Source organism: Nelusetta ayraudi, unplaced genomic scaffold (assembly GCF_046127955.1).
Source record: "Nelusetta ayraudi isolate G7.1 ecotype Tasmania unplaced genomic scaffold, CSIRO-AGI_Nayr_v1 ptg000120l, whole genome shotgun sequence".
NCBI classification, from domain to species: domain Eukaryota; kingdom Metazoa; phylum Chordata; class Actinopteri; order Tetraodontiformes; family Monacanthidae; genus Nelusetta; species Nelusetta ayraudi.
In genome coordinates, this window is record NW_027466170.1 from 2,408,871 (window position 1) to 2,425,208 (window position 16,338).

Consider the following 16,338-nt stretch of genomic DNA (forward strand, 5'->3'; position numbering starts at 1 on the left):
CTCTGGGGAATCCCCTACTTGGTCTAACACACACACCAAGTATCAAATAGCTGCAGGAGGTAACACACACATACACACACACACACACACAAGCCGGTTGACCTGCTCTGACCCAAGTAATGACAGAGTTGTGAGTGGAACACTTGGACTCTAGTGCAGATTTGTTATCTATCTCTCTATCCATCTATCTATCCAGCCATCCATCCATCTACCCAACCATCCATCTATCCATCTATCTATCTGTCCATCTATCCAACCATCCATCCATCCAACCATCCATCCATCTGTCCATCTATCTATCTGTCCATCTATCCAACCATCCATCCATCTCTCCAACCATCCATCTATCCATCTATCTATCTAACCAACCATCCAACCATCTTTCCAACCATCCATCTATCCATCTATCTATATCACAGCATCGAGACAAAACAAAAAGCAATCAGAACTCGTGATGTGTGTCAGGGTGATTCGGCGTAAACCTACCGAATGCAGGAGGACGAGGACGTGAACATCAGGAATAGGATGAGAACCAGCAGGACGCCCGTGACTCCTGGGACTGGAGAGAATCAGCCAATCAGATGGGGGAGGCTACATTTTACATCTAACGCCCCGCGACACAAAGCATGACGTTCCCACAGGACCGGCCGCACAAACAAGCAAACATGAAAGGAGAGATGTTTGGAGTGGAAAAAGCAGCGTGACTTCCTCCGCTCTCCTGGCGCGGAGCCACTCAAATCTGTAACACATTTTAGCCACCTCAGACGTTCTGCACACAGAGTCGTATAGGAGGAGCCTTACTGGTGGTCAGGATGATCAGCTTGGGGTCCTGAGGAGGGAACACCACAGAGAGAGAGTCGCATTAGAACTTTAGAACATTTAATCTGAGAAACTTTGGGCAACTATGGGGTTTTTTTTTATTCACTGTGAGAGATGCAACCAACAAGCAGACATGGCAACGGTTTGCTTCAGCAGTTGGTTTTTATTCCATGCAATTTGTGTAATTCTCCTCGCTTACAAGCTCAATTACTTGATTCGAAGTTGGAACATAATTTCCAGCTATAAATGTTCAGGTCTCATGTCCCCGCACAACTGGAGGCCTTTCAGACCTTTATTTTTCAGGTATCTGCAAACATCTGGATTACTTAGCCCTCTGTTTGCATCCTTCACTTTTAGCTTCTTGCTAAAACTCATGTCTCACGGCTATTTCCACATGCATGATAGTAGTTTATGTTTTCAAAAGGCCCATATTTTATCCATTTTCATGTTTTTATAATAGATCCTGGACTGCAGTGGACAGTTTTGCATAAACAATCACTAGATTTCCATAAAACATTATGCTGCATTTAGCCCTCTGTTTACAAACTCCCTATAAAACTGGATTGGGACTTGGGTGGTTTCAGAAGACAAAGGACAGACTTGATAGACAGTTAGAATATTTTACCAAAGTGAATTTTGCAGTTACGCAACTTTCAGTAAATGCATTCTTTGGTAGGTTTGATTTTTTGAAATGCACCTGGAAAGCTCAGATTTTGAGGTGAAACGTGTCCCTGCTGAACTCAGTAGGAAGCGCATGAAGCTAATGAGCGTGCACGCAGAGCGCAGACATGTTTTTCACGCCTCACCTCTCCTCTGTAGTGAGCCAGATTCAGAGCCGGGAAGTCGTCCGAGTAGCTCGCACTGAAGTTGACGACATTCACCAGGTGGGCCGACACGTGCACCACTGCACGAGACAGAGGGGAGGAGGAGGTGGGTTACCCAACACACAACCGAGGGCACGGCGGACTCACAACATCTGCCTCCAAACACAAACAGGCGAAATCTAAACTGTGCAGGTTTAAGGGAGCAGCCAGTGGACGAAAAAACTTCTTTGTCTATTCAGCAGAAAGTCAGCAAAACATCCTCCCAGCTTGTGCACTCGCACACACAAGCTCGCGCACGCACGCACACACACACTCCTGCCTGACATCACTGGTTAACCATGCAGCCGTTGGACAGCTGATGGAATTAGAGGGCGTAATCATGAGGCACAAGGGTCCTTTTTTCCCCTGCAATCACATCCTTTCTCACTCCCACAGCCTCTCCCTCACTCTTTTCTCCTGCAAGAGTCAATGTCTCTCGACCGTCCCTGCTGCCTATAAGAACAATAAAGTGTTGCCTCAGAGAAGGAGCGTGTCTTTGTGTGTGTGGGTTGTTAAAACTGAAAACTCCCGTTAAAGTCAGACTCGTTCACGTCGCAGCTGAAGGACCCAGAGCAGAAATGAAATGAAATGGAAAGACCTTAAAGAATCATCGTTGCAGACTGAGGTGGGTAAGGCCAGTTTGCCAGAAGGAAGCAGGAGGGGAGGGAAGACGCAGACGCACAGCTGCTTTGGGCTCCCATGATGTCATAGGACAAGACAAGGACTACACACACACACACACACACACACACACACACACACACACACACACACACACACACACGCACAGTAAAACCACCAGTGACCAGCTGGACGGACATCCCAGCTGCTGCGTCTGGAACGCTGAGCAAGCAGCGCCTTGGCTTGCTCATCTCACACACACACACACACACACACGCACACACAACAGTGAGATAGGTGAAGACGTCTGGCGACGATGTTGTACCCGAGAAGATGCAGATGGCGATTCCACAGGCCACATGGAAGGTTTTGCTCTTGTCCAGCAGCCGACGGGTCTTCCTGCTCGACACCTGCACACAACAAACGTCTGTCAGGTGACACCGAAAACATCTCGTGCCATCAGTTCGGTCCCAATGTATCACAATTTCATCTCAAACCTCACCCTGCACAAGGCAGTCGGCACTTTAACCTCACCCTTCAAACCAGACATAAGGAAGAACTTATGCGGCGGTCATGCATCTTTTCAATTAGCTCGAAAACATCTCTCCTATAGAGACCTACAGACGACAATCAGCAACAGCTGCTGGCGCCGTCGGCCTGCGCCTTTCAAATTGGGGACGCTCAAAAAGCTCAAATTTTGTGTCAAGCTGTGGCGCTGGCTTCTCGTACCGTGTGTGTTCCTCGGATGAAGGTGAGCAGGGAGCGACACATGGGCAACAGCACCAGGCTGCAGTTCAGGTTGAGCACGGCGGCAGACGCTCTGCTGATGCACAGGCCCAGCTGCCAAGCACAAGCACATTAAGAAGAAACAAAAAACATCTAGTTAGCAGGAATTTGCCCCATAAATCCACTTCCTGGTGGTAAACGCTCAAAGTATTTAGTGCAACCTTATGGTGTTGTGTGTCATGGTTGACAGGAGGAAAAGACTGCCTGGTTCATAATAAGATGTTATTGGTGATCAGAGTTTTGCTGCAGCGTTAGAGAAGGTGTGAAGGAACACTGCTGCTGCTGCTGCTGCTGCTGCTGCTGCTGCTGCTGCTCCTGCTTGCAGGGAGTTCTGCAGAGATCAGCTGACGACAAGCCGCCTTCATTTTGTCCCAAGACTCATTCACACTCATTAGTACAATACTTTGTTTGGTACTCTGCCCACTGTGTACTTACCTGCGTAGTGCATCAGTTCCCTGAAGGCTGTGCACCACCGTGTACATTTTAAAGGGATCGAAATTGAATGTCAAAAATACTTAAATATAGTTTTGTTTGATAAAGTCAGCAGAAATAGAAAAATGAACTGTTCATTTTCTGTTCTGGCAGAAAAAATCAGGCTGCAGCTCAAAGGACACTGATTGATCTGTTCATCTTTCTTTCGACTGGTTGAAATTGATTCACATTAGACACGTTTGACATTGTTCTGCAAGAGTTCAGACCTGATATCGCACTAATCCGTCATGAAGGATCTGGATGGCTTTCTCTGGGGGTAAAATCAACAGGGACTCACACTGACTTTCAACAGCTCACCAGTATCAACTCTAAGAGGCAGGAAAATCCCCCCGCCAGGCCAAAGAACGGGACAGGTGGTCACACACTGGGAGCGCCAGCCATCAGATCAGAGTGTGACTCCACATTTAGCCGAAGAAAGTTAACGCCACTTTAAAATGTAAAAGTCCGAAACCTTTAGCATTCAAAACCTTCCCGCACACAGTCACTCATCAGGGCTTCACACTCTGAGGCAGCTGACGGCAAAACCCACAAGCGGGAGATCTGATATCCTCTTTCCTATTCCTATACACATTCACACATACTCACACACACAGACACACACACACACACACACAGACACACACAAGCAAGTGTGCATTTAAAACGTGCATCGAACAGAGGTGCTTTTTAAAGTTTTTTCAAAATTCTCCTCAGATGCTTCAAAGTTTTAAGGATACATCTTCATCTTGAATGATGCACACATACAGATCCCATTCACACATACATGCACACGCATACACACACACACAAACCCGAGCCCTCTGGTGAGGCTTTCAGTGGAAGCAGCGGCGTGCCCACACTTGCCCGCTCTCTGTCCCTGTCTGTGTGCGGCAGCAGCAGTTCCGACGTGCTGCTCTCTGGATCATCTTACTTTTTTTCTTTGTTTTTTTTAAGAATCTCGCACATGTTGAGTCAACCGGTGCCGGCTTCAAGTCTGAAATCCTGCTCGTCCGTCTCGTCTTGCAAAGCCCCAACAGAAAGCTTGTTCAGTCTTAAAATATTGAATCGAGAAGGGTCTACTTATCACCCAGTAAAAAAAAACATATAAAAGATTTTATATGGTAACAACATCTGTTTGATTAAAAGGTCATGGAACAAATCATCTGGAAATCACCTGCATTTGATCGGCGCTGGAAAAAATAATTACACACTAGATACACACAGAGGAGATATTCAAGCAGAAGAGATGCACTGGTGGCCAGCTAGCCGTGGCAATGATAGTAATATAGTTTAGCATAGTAGATAGTAATATTGATATCAGGTTCAGACGTGTTGTTGGATTCTATTTTAATTGATGAAAACAAGGTAAAGCACCTCAGAAATGTGGGCTTTTAAAATTGTACAGTAAGTGATCAATTGTAAGACTTTTGCACTCATCACACCCGCACACACACACACACACACACGCGCACACACACACATTGTTTTAAGTTACAACTAGGCCCCATTAATCCTGTGTGCGAGTCAACCAGCCATCGCAAAGCCGTGACATAGTGATAAAAATAGATTTTGAGGCCACAAAGGTGCCTTGATTGTCTCAAGTGTGTGTGTGTGTGTGTGTGTGTGTGTGTGTGTGTGTGTGTGTGTGTGTGTGTGTGTGTGTGAGGCTCCTACCCCCAGCATGTTGTAGAGGTAGTGATACTGCAGTCCGGTGGAGTAGAGCAAGAAGGTTCTGATGAAGAGCCAGGTGTTCACTCCCAACCACAGCATCTACACAGAGTGTACAGACAGTACAGATTAAACACACTACAGTACAAAACAGTCATGTGCTCAAGACCAGGCTGGTGTCAGCACGCCAGGAGGGATTGAACCAAAACCTTTATCTCCCTCACGAACAAACACTCCGGTCTGGAGGTGTTTTGGGTGGATTATGCGTCAGTATTTACAATGATCCTACAACAGCATGCACATTTTTTCCCCGTTGTGTCACTCAGTGCTGATAGAGAGTCTGTGTGGATCCAACAGCACAAAGCACAAAGTGGACAACAAGAGAACTCTGACAGTCTGACAGGTAAATTCATCTACAAAGTGGCTGCAGTCTGAACCCACAGCAGGACACACACACACACACACACACACACACACACACACACACACACACACACACACACACACACACACACACACACACACACAGGTCTGGGAAAGAAAAGTTGTGTGTTTTTCCCCACCAGGACCAAGTGTTTTCCGCCCTCGTTGGCCAGCCAGCTCCGCATCGACACCTCCATGGCCGCCTCCGAGCGTCGGTGTGGCCGCCGTCCCGTCGCCCTCTGCCCCGCTGCTTTGTCTCCCTCTCCGTCCGTCCGCACACCGGCCGGCCGGCGTCTGTTCCCACCCTCCGTCCCACCCTCCGTCCCTCCAGCACGCCTCCGTTACGCCGAGACTCCCCGCCCGCCTCGCTCAGCTGCCCGGAGCGCACGCCGACTCCCGGCCGCCCCACGACTCTCTGAGCCCCGGCATCCCACCGGCCCGGTTCCCGCCCTGGGTTCGGTTGTTTTCCTGGAGTCCTCGAAGAAAACGGGCTTTGGCACACTGAGTCAAACTGGGTGTGAGGGCGACTCAAGTTGGAAAACTCAAGACTACACCAAAAAAAAAAAAAAAGGAAAAAAAAGGAAAAAAAATCGCACCACCGCTCCACATTGCTCGTATTTGACGACAGGGGGCGCATTACGTTTTAAAGTCCCCCTCTGCCGGAAAGCACAAGTTATAGGAGGGTGTTTTTTTTGTTTTTTTTTTGTACGAACAAAACAAATAAAGCACAGTCGAGGCTTTATTAAATCTTAGCTGAGTCTATAAAACAGCAGTGTTGCGGCTGAACTGCAATTTCAATTCCCAGAATTGTGTTGTGGCACGACAACTTTTAAAGCTCATTTCTATGATCACAACTTTAGCAATCCTTTTACGAATTATACTTTTTAATTGTATCCTTTTTATAACCATGAACAACGAATAAATCGTTGTTCATTTTGGCCAAACGAGGTTAAGTTAAAGCCAAGGTACCGTCAGAATAAATGGGTGCGCAATGTTCAACCCCAGAATATCATCTGCCGTAAAACGTGAAAGAAACAGTGAAGAAAATGTCATCATCTCCAAGGCTATAATTCTTCCACAAAAACAAAATAAGACATATTTTATTCTGCTTTTGGAAAATAGCACTCTGTCTCTGCCAAGCTCTCCAAGCAGATACCACTACTAGACTACTAGCAGAAAAATGCCCCTAGAGGGCAGACTCACCTCAGGTATGTAAACTCAGACAGGTTCAGGAAGGTTCCCATTAATAGAATCAGTTGGTATTTGACATGTAAATTAAAGGGTCAATGGATGAAGTGGGGGTAACAGGCATGTATTGTTTCTTTTGTCTTCTCGTCTTTCAATGGAAAGACTGAGGAAACTGATACCAGGGAAGAAATGGCACAAATGGAAACTGTTGTAGTGGTCGATCAGTGCCAACCACCAAAAGAACCACATCTCACCTATTATAGTTAGTCTGGTTATGCAAAAGGGAAACCTGAAAACCAGGATTTCCTGCCTTGAAACCGGATTGATTTATATAAAAAAAAGAATAATAAAAATAATTTTTACATTTGTTACATTTAACCACAATTAGTTTTTTAGTTTTTTTTTTAACTCTGTTCTTGATTATAAAAGCATTGCTCCCTTTTTGTCTTTGATTATGCACTCAAACGCAGTTGCAGCAGTCTCACAAGTATGGCTGTGTATTTGCATCCAGCCACTTTAAGCGGCTGTTGTTTTACATTAAAAACAAAAAGGAGTCCAGACAAACAGCTCACCACTGATTTTTATCTGCGTCCTCCCACATTCCTGAAGAACTCCCACCAATAGCCAGCGCTTCACGCTCCAGCCTGTCACATGAAAGAGCTGCCAGCCAACCCAGCAACCCCCCACTCCTCCTCACCACCGTGGGCCGAACCAGAGTGGGTCAGCCGTGACCAAAACCCACGATGGGCTACATACAGGATCGGGAAAATTCCTGTCAGTGACCCATAATCAACTCCATGTACGTCATCTTCAGCTATAGAATGTTTGAGACAAATGTTGCCTCAGCTGCTTTTGGTTTTAGGCCAACTTTCCTTTAAGAAAGAAAAGAAAAGAAAAAAAAGGTTTTCAGTTTCAAAACAGTCAGAATGATAAACTATAATGTTGATTACCGTTCAATCTTGAATTCCTTTCACATTAAATCGTAGGAACAGGATCGAGAAATTGAGTTTGGAGTTAAAAAAATAAAAAAATAAAAAAAAAAACATGAACTGAAACTACAACACCCACATGATGCAGGGACACAAACCAAGTCATAAGAATAAAACGCATCCCAGATGTTTTGCTGCCTGTAAAAGCCATGAAATACAACCTCCATCGTTATCACATCATCCATATCTCAGGTCTTCAGAGGAAAACTGGGTGTTCCTCTGCTTTGTTGACGATTCAAATTTGGTTTATGAATCATGGGCAACATTTGTCATACTTTTTTTGGGGATTTGTTTAACTTTATTCCCATCGTATTTAATTGCTGGACAGAGCTGCACCGCTGCTGCAACTCATAACACAGACATTAAAAGCAGACTCCACCTTCTCCTGGTCGGTTGAAGCTGTCATGAAACAACATTCCCCCAAAAAACTGTCCTGACATTCATGAGATATCACAATTAAAGTAATTCAAGAGACTGATTTGTTTCCCCTCCTTCATTGTCTTCTCTAGTGACCTCAACTCCCACCCTTGACCAACCCCCCCTGCCCCCCAAAACAGATACACACACACACTCCCCTGCTCTCTCTCTCTCTGCCACGCCCCCCACTGGTTGAGCGATCATTGTCCCTCACTCTCCCACTCTCACCGTCTCTCTGCAGAGTCGGCCGTGTTGTCGAGCAGGGAGAGACGTCTTTCTGGACTCCTTTCCCCTCTCCCCCTTTTTAAAATAATAATACAAAAAACTAAAAGATGAAAAAGGAAGGCAGGATGATCCGGTGGGTCTGGTGGACCGTGGTGGTGACGGCTCTGTTCCTGCTGGGCTTCACCATAGGTAAGATGAACACTGACACGGCGCAGAGACATTATTGGGACAAACAAGGCATCCAGTGGAAGCACAGTCAGCACTGTGTAGTTGTAAACTCTGCACCACAAGTGTTATTTCACCTGCCTGCTGAGCTGTTGGAGCTGCTGTTCACGCAGCTTCAACATGATCCTGGTACATTTCACATCTATCTGTAAGGAGAGGAGATACCCAGCACATAACAGGTGGCTGTTGTTGGTGAAAGTAAATATATGTACGCGTTTGTGTGACTATTCGCTGTATTACTTTAATCACTGGTTGGTTTGAAGGTTTGGTGGTTAGATAATCACACAGTTTGATAATAATGGTCATCTTCAGAGGACTGTCACTGCTGTTAAACTACCTACCATGTTTCCTGTGTGTGTGTGTTGTGTAGGGTGGTTTGCGAAACCCACAGCGCCGCAGACTGCAGGCAGCAGCACTGCTCCTCCCAGCCAGTATCTGAGAGAATTCCTCGATGAAATGAAGCCACACAAGATCAAGGAGCATCTGAGGTAAAAGAAGACAAGAACACAGAAAATTCACAAACATGCTGTCTTGACCAAACAAATATTTGATTAATATTTGTATTTCAAATAATAAGACAATAGGACAATATGGACCGTCATCGTCATCATTCAAGCCTCTGAACCAATCAGAAGCCTTCAGTCTTTCAAACTTTTTGGGGTTTAAGGTTGAATAAAGACAGAAAATTGCTTGTCAACTCTTTTATGAATAGCTTCCTTTCTCGCATACAACTGAACTGAACTGAATCATCTGTCTGCGTTATGGGAGAACGGCAGCAAAGTCAGCTTCTCTCACCTGCGCCTGATCTGTTCGCTTCACAGGAAGTTCACCCGACTCCCCCACCTGGCCGGGACCGAGCAGAACCTGAGATACGCTGAGGAGATCAGAGACGAGTGGCTCCAGTTCGGACTGGACTCGGCTGAACTCGTGCCCTACGACGTTCTGCTCTCCTACCCAAACAAATCCCAGCCAAACTACATCTCCATCGTGGACGGACTCGGCCGAGAGGTACCACGTCTCCACCCGGGAACAGTAGGGGGTCAAAACATTGGCGACATTGAGGTCTACAAAATACTGGAGAATGAATGCACAGGGAAAAGGTTTATCAGAGCCAACTAGTGTTGTAGTCAAGACCGCACCAACCGAGACCAAGACAAGGCCAAGACTTGATATGTCAAAGAAAAATAACAACAAAAAAAAGAAAAAAAAATTTTTTTTTGCTGCTTTGCCAACTATTTTGAACCATTTTGAAAAAAAACCCGACTTTGATTCATAAAATTAAAAAATAAATGAACTGGCAATAAGGGGCCATGTCACTCTAGGTGTCACAAACTGAGTGTAAAACATCAGCAGCTGGATTCTTTTCTGTCATTGTAGTGTTGACTGAGTCTTCATCAAAAACCCTGCGTCCTGCCCAGTCCGAGGTCGAGACAAGTAGAAATGCCTCCGAGTCCAAGATGAGACAGAGAAGCTTAAAAAGGTGCCTTGAGACCAAGACCAATCTCGAGTGCTAAACACTCGTTTCTGACTCAGAACTCCTGATTAGTAGTGCGGTTCTCCTGGTTAGTGGCTTAATACAATAACACAACAACTGCACATAAATGAGTCAGTCACTCTGTTTTGCTGTTGGCGGCAAATCCGACCAACATTTAAAACACTGTCCCGACCCAGCTGTTTTATCTTCTCCCACTGCAAAGGCAGCGAGTCTTTAAGTCCAAGGTTCTTTTACGGCCTCAGCGTGAGATAAAAGCGGTTGTGCCTGTCATAAGGAGAGGTGATGATCCCGCAGTGTCGCTGAGATGCACGGCAGGGAAACATCATGACAAGAAGTGACTGCTGATACCTACTTTGGCTCATCTTTCTGCAAAATAACATTACGTCATTAAAACAAATGAAAGTTTTTTTATTTCTTAAAAAAAAAAAAGCACTTTCTAGTAAAAACAAACAAACATAATGCCATCAGTATTTCAACACATCATTTTTCCTTTCAAAGGTTTTCAACACGTCCTTGGCTGAACCAGCGCCTGCAGGTTATGAAGACGTCGCCAACGTCGTGCCTCCGTACAGCGCATTCTCTGCCAAGGGACGACCTGAGGTCTGTGCAGGCACGACACCGTGCAAAAGCACCAATGTCGTAAAAATCTCTACAAATTTCCTCGTGCCCTGGTTTGTCGTTCTCTCCAGGGGGATTTGGTGTACGTGAACTACGGCCGCACGGAGGACTTCTTCCAGTTAGAGAGGGAGATGGGCGTCAATGTCACTGGCAGGATTGTCATCGTCAGATACGGGAAAATATTCCGAGGTAATAAGGTATGAAAAGACGGCCTTGACTGGCGGAAGATTCGGATTCATTTTTAATGTTTTTTTTTTTACCTGCAAATGCGTCTGAACCTTCATCCGCGGGTCATTTCATAACCTTCCGTCATGCAGCAACTTCTGTGAACCATTTTTTTTCTCGCCAGGTGAAGAACGCTGTGTTAGCAGGAGCGAAGGGGATTATCATGTTCTCTGACCCTGCAGATTACTCAGCTGCGGGAGTCAAGGTAGGGCACTGTGTGAGGAAGGGAGGAGTGAGTTTGTCAATGCTAGATAAACTTTAGCATATATCAAAATTACTCTTCACAATTATTTTTCTTAATAAGCTGAGACTGATATTGAATCACAACATCAGCTTTATACAGCTTTACTGGGGGGTGTGTGTGTGTGTGTGTGTGTGTACAGCCCTACCCTGATGGATGGAACCTCCCAGGTGGAGGAGCTCAGAGAGGAAACGTCCTCAATCTGAACGGTGCCGGGGACCCTCTCACGCCAGGATACCCAGCCAAAGGTGGCTCCATCCTGCTGTAAACTTCCTGACGCCTATTGCAGCCTGAATACATTTCATCGTTAAAAAAAAATATTCACGCTGTTAATTTCACTCTCTGACCAGAATATACTCACAGACTGAGCCTCGGCGACGCAGTCGGCCTCCCCAGGATTCCTGTGCATCCCATCGGCTACCATGACGCCATTCACCTGCTGCAGTAAAAGCCTTTTGCACTTTGTGCAGTTCATCTATAGTCCTCAGATTTGAAATCCATGAAACGCTGTTGTATGTTGAAAACTAAATCATCTATCTCATCATTTACCATTCAACAGGAACATGGGAGGACAGATTCCACCCAACAACTGGAAGGGAGCGCTGAATGTCTCCTACAGAGTTGGTCCGGGCTTCACTCATGACTTCCAGAGCCAGTGAGTACTCCAACAATTTATTTCCCCTGTCACAGTCAGAACCGTAGAATTTTTCCCTCCTCTCTGATCTCCACTCCATCCGCTCCGCTGCAGTTACTCTGCTGTGTTTTGAGCGTTCGATTTGTCTCCTCCTCCTTTGTTACTCTTGTTTTCTGGCTGAGCTTTAATGGCCCGGTGGCCCGCAGCCAGCTGAGGCACAATGAAGGTCTTTGTACCTCCAGTGAGCAAGCCACATACATTTACAGGCTGACAAAAATAAAGCCTGTAGTATCGGCCCCCTGTGAGACAACAGTGCTGTGTTTAGAGAGTGGTGATTGCTGATTTCTGTCATTAAAACCAACAAAAATAACTTGGTTTTATTTTACTGCTCCATCGTAAAGGACCTCAGCTGGATCTCAATTAATTCCCTGCATTCTATTTGTTTGTTGTTGTTTTATGAAGTTATGGAGTTTCCCTTTTCTCTTTTCGCATGTCAGGAGAGTGCGTATGAACATCCACACTGATAACAAAGTGACTCGCATCTACAATGTAATTGGCAAGATCAGAGGAGCTCTGGAACCAGGTACGTCATCGTAATAAAACTCACATTTTACACACAGATGACTGATGACAAATCAAGGTCAAGTTTTGCTTTCCAAGCACAAAAAGGGTTAGCAGGAAGATCAATAACATTAATAATAGTCTAGCAGTTGTTGGGAAATGCAAGAATTATGCCTCTGTTGATTTAATAAATAAACTTTTAACTTTTAACACTTCAAGGCACATTTATCAATGTAAACAATCTGGAAGCTAACGTGTTAAAGCTAGAGCCGGTTTGCACAGCTCATGTAATTATCATTACCATTGTTTTGGAAATGTTCTTTTAAAAACTGAAAATAAAGCTTAAAAAAACAAACATTAAAAGCTAGCTCTGGCCCTCCCAGAGCTCGCAGCTCTGGGAGGGCCAGTAAAAGCCTTGCATGTGAAATAATAACTAACATTGTGTGTTTGCACAGACAGGTATGTCATTCTGGGAGGACACCGCGATGCCTGGGTGTTTGGAGGCATCGACCCCATGTCTGGTGCCGCGGTGGTCCACGAGAACGTGAGGAGCGCCGGCAGGCTGCTCAGTCAGGGTGAGGCCTTATGGTTGAAAGGGTGAAGGCAGTGGTGACTAATTACTTTTGCTGCCCTTTGACCTCATAGAAAGAGAGAGATTTCCACGGCGGGTGGCCCGCTGCAGGGTCCTGACGAAGACTCACAAACAGTGTGTGTGTGTTTGTGTGTATGAAAGGCTGGAGGCCTCGGCGGACCGTAGTGTTTGCCAGCTGGGACGCAGAAGAATTTGGACTCCTGGGGTCGACTGAGTGGGCTGAGGTACGTTCCTACACCGCTACAATACACACGTGCCTTCACAAAACTAGACCACTCTTTTCCTCATCCGGACAGGACAACGCAAAGATGCTGCAAGAGAGAGCTGTGGCCTACATCAACGCAGACTCTGCCATCGAGGGTGAGTGTGTTTGAATGCCCTGTTGTTCAGATAAAAGATAATAGGTTCTTCTTGGATGTGTTTAAATGCATCTCTTTGTATTCCAGGCATGTACACGCTGAGGGTCGACTGCACTCCGTCTCTGCACACGCTCGTGTATGACCTCACCAAACAGGTGCACATTAAAGTTTCTATAAATAGATTTGGCTCATGGCCTTTGCACTCATCATCGTTTCTCTATATGAATGCATGCAGATACGCAGTCCAGAGGAGGGAGAGGAGGGAGTCTCTCTGTACGACAGCTGGCACGAGAGGGACAACTGGACGAGTGTGCGCGATGCACCGAGGTAGAAAGCCTCTCACTTGTGCAGAGCTGTGGAACCAAAAGTCAAGAAGTAATAGTGCAAATCAGTGAATCGGACTCTTTTCTTCTGTTTTGCACATTGCAGGATCAGTAAACTCGGGTCAGGCAGCGACTTTGAGGCTTACTTCATCCGCCTGGGAATCGCTGCAGGCAGAGCCAGATACACTAAGAACAAGGTGAGACACGAGCGTACACACATCCCCTAATAAACGCATGGCAGACCTGCAACCTGTGACCTTCTATCTGCGTGCAAATTAAATTCACAACCGAAGCCAGTAGGTAACTTTCCCAGGCACGTTAACTGTTTATGTAGTTATTGTCTTTGCCACAGGGAGGAGACAAAAGCTTCACACTGTTGATGATGCAGTTGATGCCCATGCAGTTTAATTAATGGGGAAGTGCCGTAACTGGAACAATTACAGTGCGTCTGTTTGCACCCCTAGAAAAAAGAATTCTACAGCAGCTACCCGGTCTACCACAGCGTGTACGAAACCTTCGAGATGGTGCAGAACTTCTACGACCCGTCCTTCGAGAGGCTGCGTGCGGTCGCCCAGGTGAGAGGCGGCCTCGTCTTCCTATTGGCCGACTCCCAGGTGCTCCCTCTGGATGCCAGCGAGTACGCCGCTGCGCTGGAGAAGTACGCGCACAGCATCGCACAGGTGGCGCAGAGGCACCCCGAGGAGATGAAGAAGTACCAGGTGTCGTTCGGTGAGATGATTCTATCCACTGCTAACTTACTTACTGTTAACCACTAACCTCCTGACTCCTCTGGAGGAAAGCCTTTCCTGTTTAACGTTTTGACCTTCCTGTGAGTTCAGATGCTTTGTTTTCTGCTGTGGAAAACTTCACCGTGGCTTCCAGGGACTTCCATGAGCGACTGCAGAGTCTCAACAGAGCAGAGTGAGTCTGCGATGATCACTTTAGTTCACTTTGTGTCTGGATCACACAATAAAAACCACTGGCTACATCCAAAAAAAAAAAAGTAACAGGTCCAGTTATGTCTCATCAGTTCTTTGCAGGTTCGCGTCATGAATGACCAGCTCATGTACCTGGAGCGAGCCTTCATCGACCCCCTGGGGTTACCTGGCAGACCCTTCTACAGGTTAGTCACATGAGACCTTTCGGGGGTTGCATCTTATCACTGATTATAGAAAATGGTTTCACAATGCAAGTCAAAACTGTTTGGAATCTAATCTCCTAAAGTAACATCAGTGGAGTTTTTTTTTGTTGCTTGTTTGTATGTAATAATAGTTTAATATTTCATTGTCATACATCGTAAAATGATCAGGGCAGGAAGTGATTGCCATTTCTACAAGAAGAAAATATTTAAAAAGATTTAGTGGCATCTAGTGGTAAGAAAGCATACTGCAAACTAGTGAATACCTTTACAGTACATTCATAATGTGATTGTTTTTTTTAATCAAGAAAAGGTCATCTTAAAGATTTCAATGTTGATGCCTCTAAATTTTTCAGATTAGGCCTGAAGGCAAAGCAAATGTAAATCAACTGATTAATTTACATCTTCGATTTACTTTTTTTAATTAAGAAAAAGTAGGTCTATGGCAAAACACAGTAGAATTCTAATATACTGGCATTATTGCTTTTAAAATACCCTTTAGAATAGCCATAAAATGTCATTTGAATTACAACTTGGTCCAGCAAGTTTTGAATTAAGTCATCAAGGTCAGTTTTAATCATCTTGTTATATGTATGTATGTATGTATATATATATATATATATATATATATATATATATATATATATATATACATACATATATATATATATATATTATATTATATCTGTATCTGTCTGTGACACGACTTCCTGCCTGTGTTTTCAGACACGTGATTTTCGCTCCCAGCAGCCATAATAAATATGCAGGAGAGTCTTTCCCCGGGATCTACGATGCATTGTTTGACATCAACAACTCTGCCCAGCCCAAGAAGTCCTGGGAGGAAGTTAAGCGACAAATCAGCATTGCAGCGTTCACCGTGCATGCTGCCGCCATGACTCTGACGCCTCCTGCCTGATTCAAGCACAATTTACAACTCTGCTTTGTTCCTCAGTTGAAGGGAAGAAAGAGTTAGGGATGGAATTTGAAGGACTGTGTGTGGACGCTGCTGTTGCGGGACTGGTTTACTGTTTAGAATTCTCCAAAATCCTGTAAATGTCTGTAGAGTTCTAAATGTTGCAAAGTTTAAAGACAATCTGTTTTCGTGACGGCACGACACTCAGTGTGTGTCAGTGGGTTTCTGTTGTATAACTTGTTAATTACATAGTGGTACGGCTTGGATATGTTTCACATGTAAATAAAGAGAATAATTTAAAAAACTTGAGATATGTGTGACATACATGTGAATGTAAAGTTACTTGGAAGAAAATCTCATTATCACCGTCACACACGAAAAAACTTGCAAATGTCTTTGGATGGTTTTTGTTGACGTTTTATTGTTTATTTGTTTATTTGCACACTAAAAAATAATTTTGATGACTTTGATGCATAATGTCTTTGGTGCCAGAATTAAAAATGTTAGCAATCTTATCAGTTAGCCTGTGCTTTACTTTGATTTT

General features: G+C 45.0%; 2 protein-coding genes and 1 long non-coding RNA gene across 4 annotated transcripts in view; 1 reads left to right on the forward strand and 2 right to left on the reverse strand.

Annotated features, from left to right (window-relative positions):
- Positions 1 to 8,597, reverse strand: part of nox4 (NADPH oxidase 4) — an 18,709-nt gene extending 10,112 nt beyond the window's left edge. The window contains exons 1-7 of one of the 2 annotated variants that reach the window (XM_076049650.1): positions 8,474 to 8,597; positions 5,235 to 5,330; positions 3,033 to 3,143; positions 2,629 to 2,713; positions 1,626 to 1,723; positions 802 to 829; positions 487 to 559 (exon numbers count right to left, since the gene is read on the reverse strand). In XM_076049650.1, coding sequence (XP_075905765.1) covers positions 487 to 559; positions 802 to 829; positions 1,626 to 1,723; positions 2,629 to 2,713; positions 3,033 to 3,143; positions 5,235 to 5,330 — 491 coding nt within the window. In that variant the 5' untranslated portion in view covers positions 8,474 to 8,597. Of the gene's footprint in view, positions 1 to 486; positions 560 to 801; positions 830 to 1,625; positions 1,724 to 2,628; positions 2,714 to 3,032; positions 3,144 to 5,234; positions 5,331 to 5,791; positions 5,972 to 8,473 lie in introns of those variants that run through there. The other variant, XM_076049649.1, reaches the window with a different exon arrangement.
- On the forward strand, positions 8,475 to 16,231 carry naalad2 (N-acetylated alpha-linked acidic dipeptidase 2). The gene is made up of 20 exons (XM_076049648.1): positions 8,475 to 8,659; positions 9,066 to 9,183; positions 9,517 to 9,703; positions 10,689 to 10,790; positions 10,880 to 11,005; positions 11,158 to 11,238; positions 11,417 to 11,522; positions 11,625 to 11,718; positions 11,834 to 11,929; positions 12,406 to 12,491; positions 12,925 to 13,044; positions 13,203 to 13,285; positions 13,358 to 13,421; positions 13,508 to 13,575; positions 13,656 to 13,747; positions 13,850 to 13,940; positions 14,208 to 14,472; positions 14,583 to 14,664; positions 14,774 to 14,866; positions 15,608 to 16,231. The coding sequence occupies exons 1-20, from the start codon at positions 8,578 to 8,580 to the stop codon at positions 15,795 to 15,797; spliced, it is 2,226 nt and encodes a 741-aa protein (XP_075905763.1). The 5' UTR covers positions 8,475 to 8,577; the 3' UTR covers positions 15,798 to 16,231.
- LOC142903812 (uncharacterized) lies at positions 10,988 to 11,938 on the reverse strand. The gene is made up of 4 exons (XR_012929292.1): positions 11,824 to 11,938; positions 11,636 to 11,713; positions 11,423 to 11,564; positions 10,988 to 11,246 (listed from the first exon to the last, which is right to left on the reverse strand). It is a non-coding gene; the product is annotated as an uncharacterized LOC142903812 (long non-coding RNA).
- Positions 16,232 to 16,338: the final 107 nt, after the last annotated feature.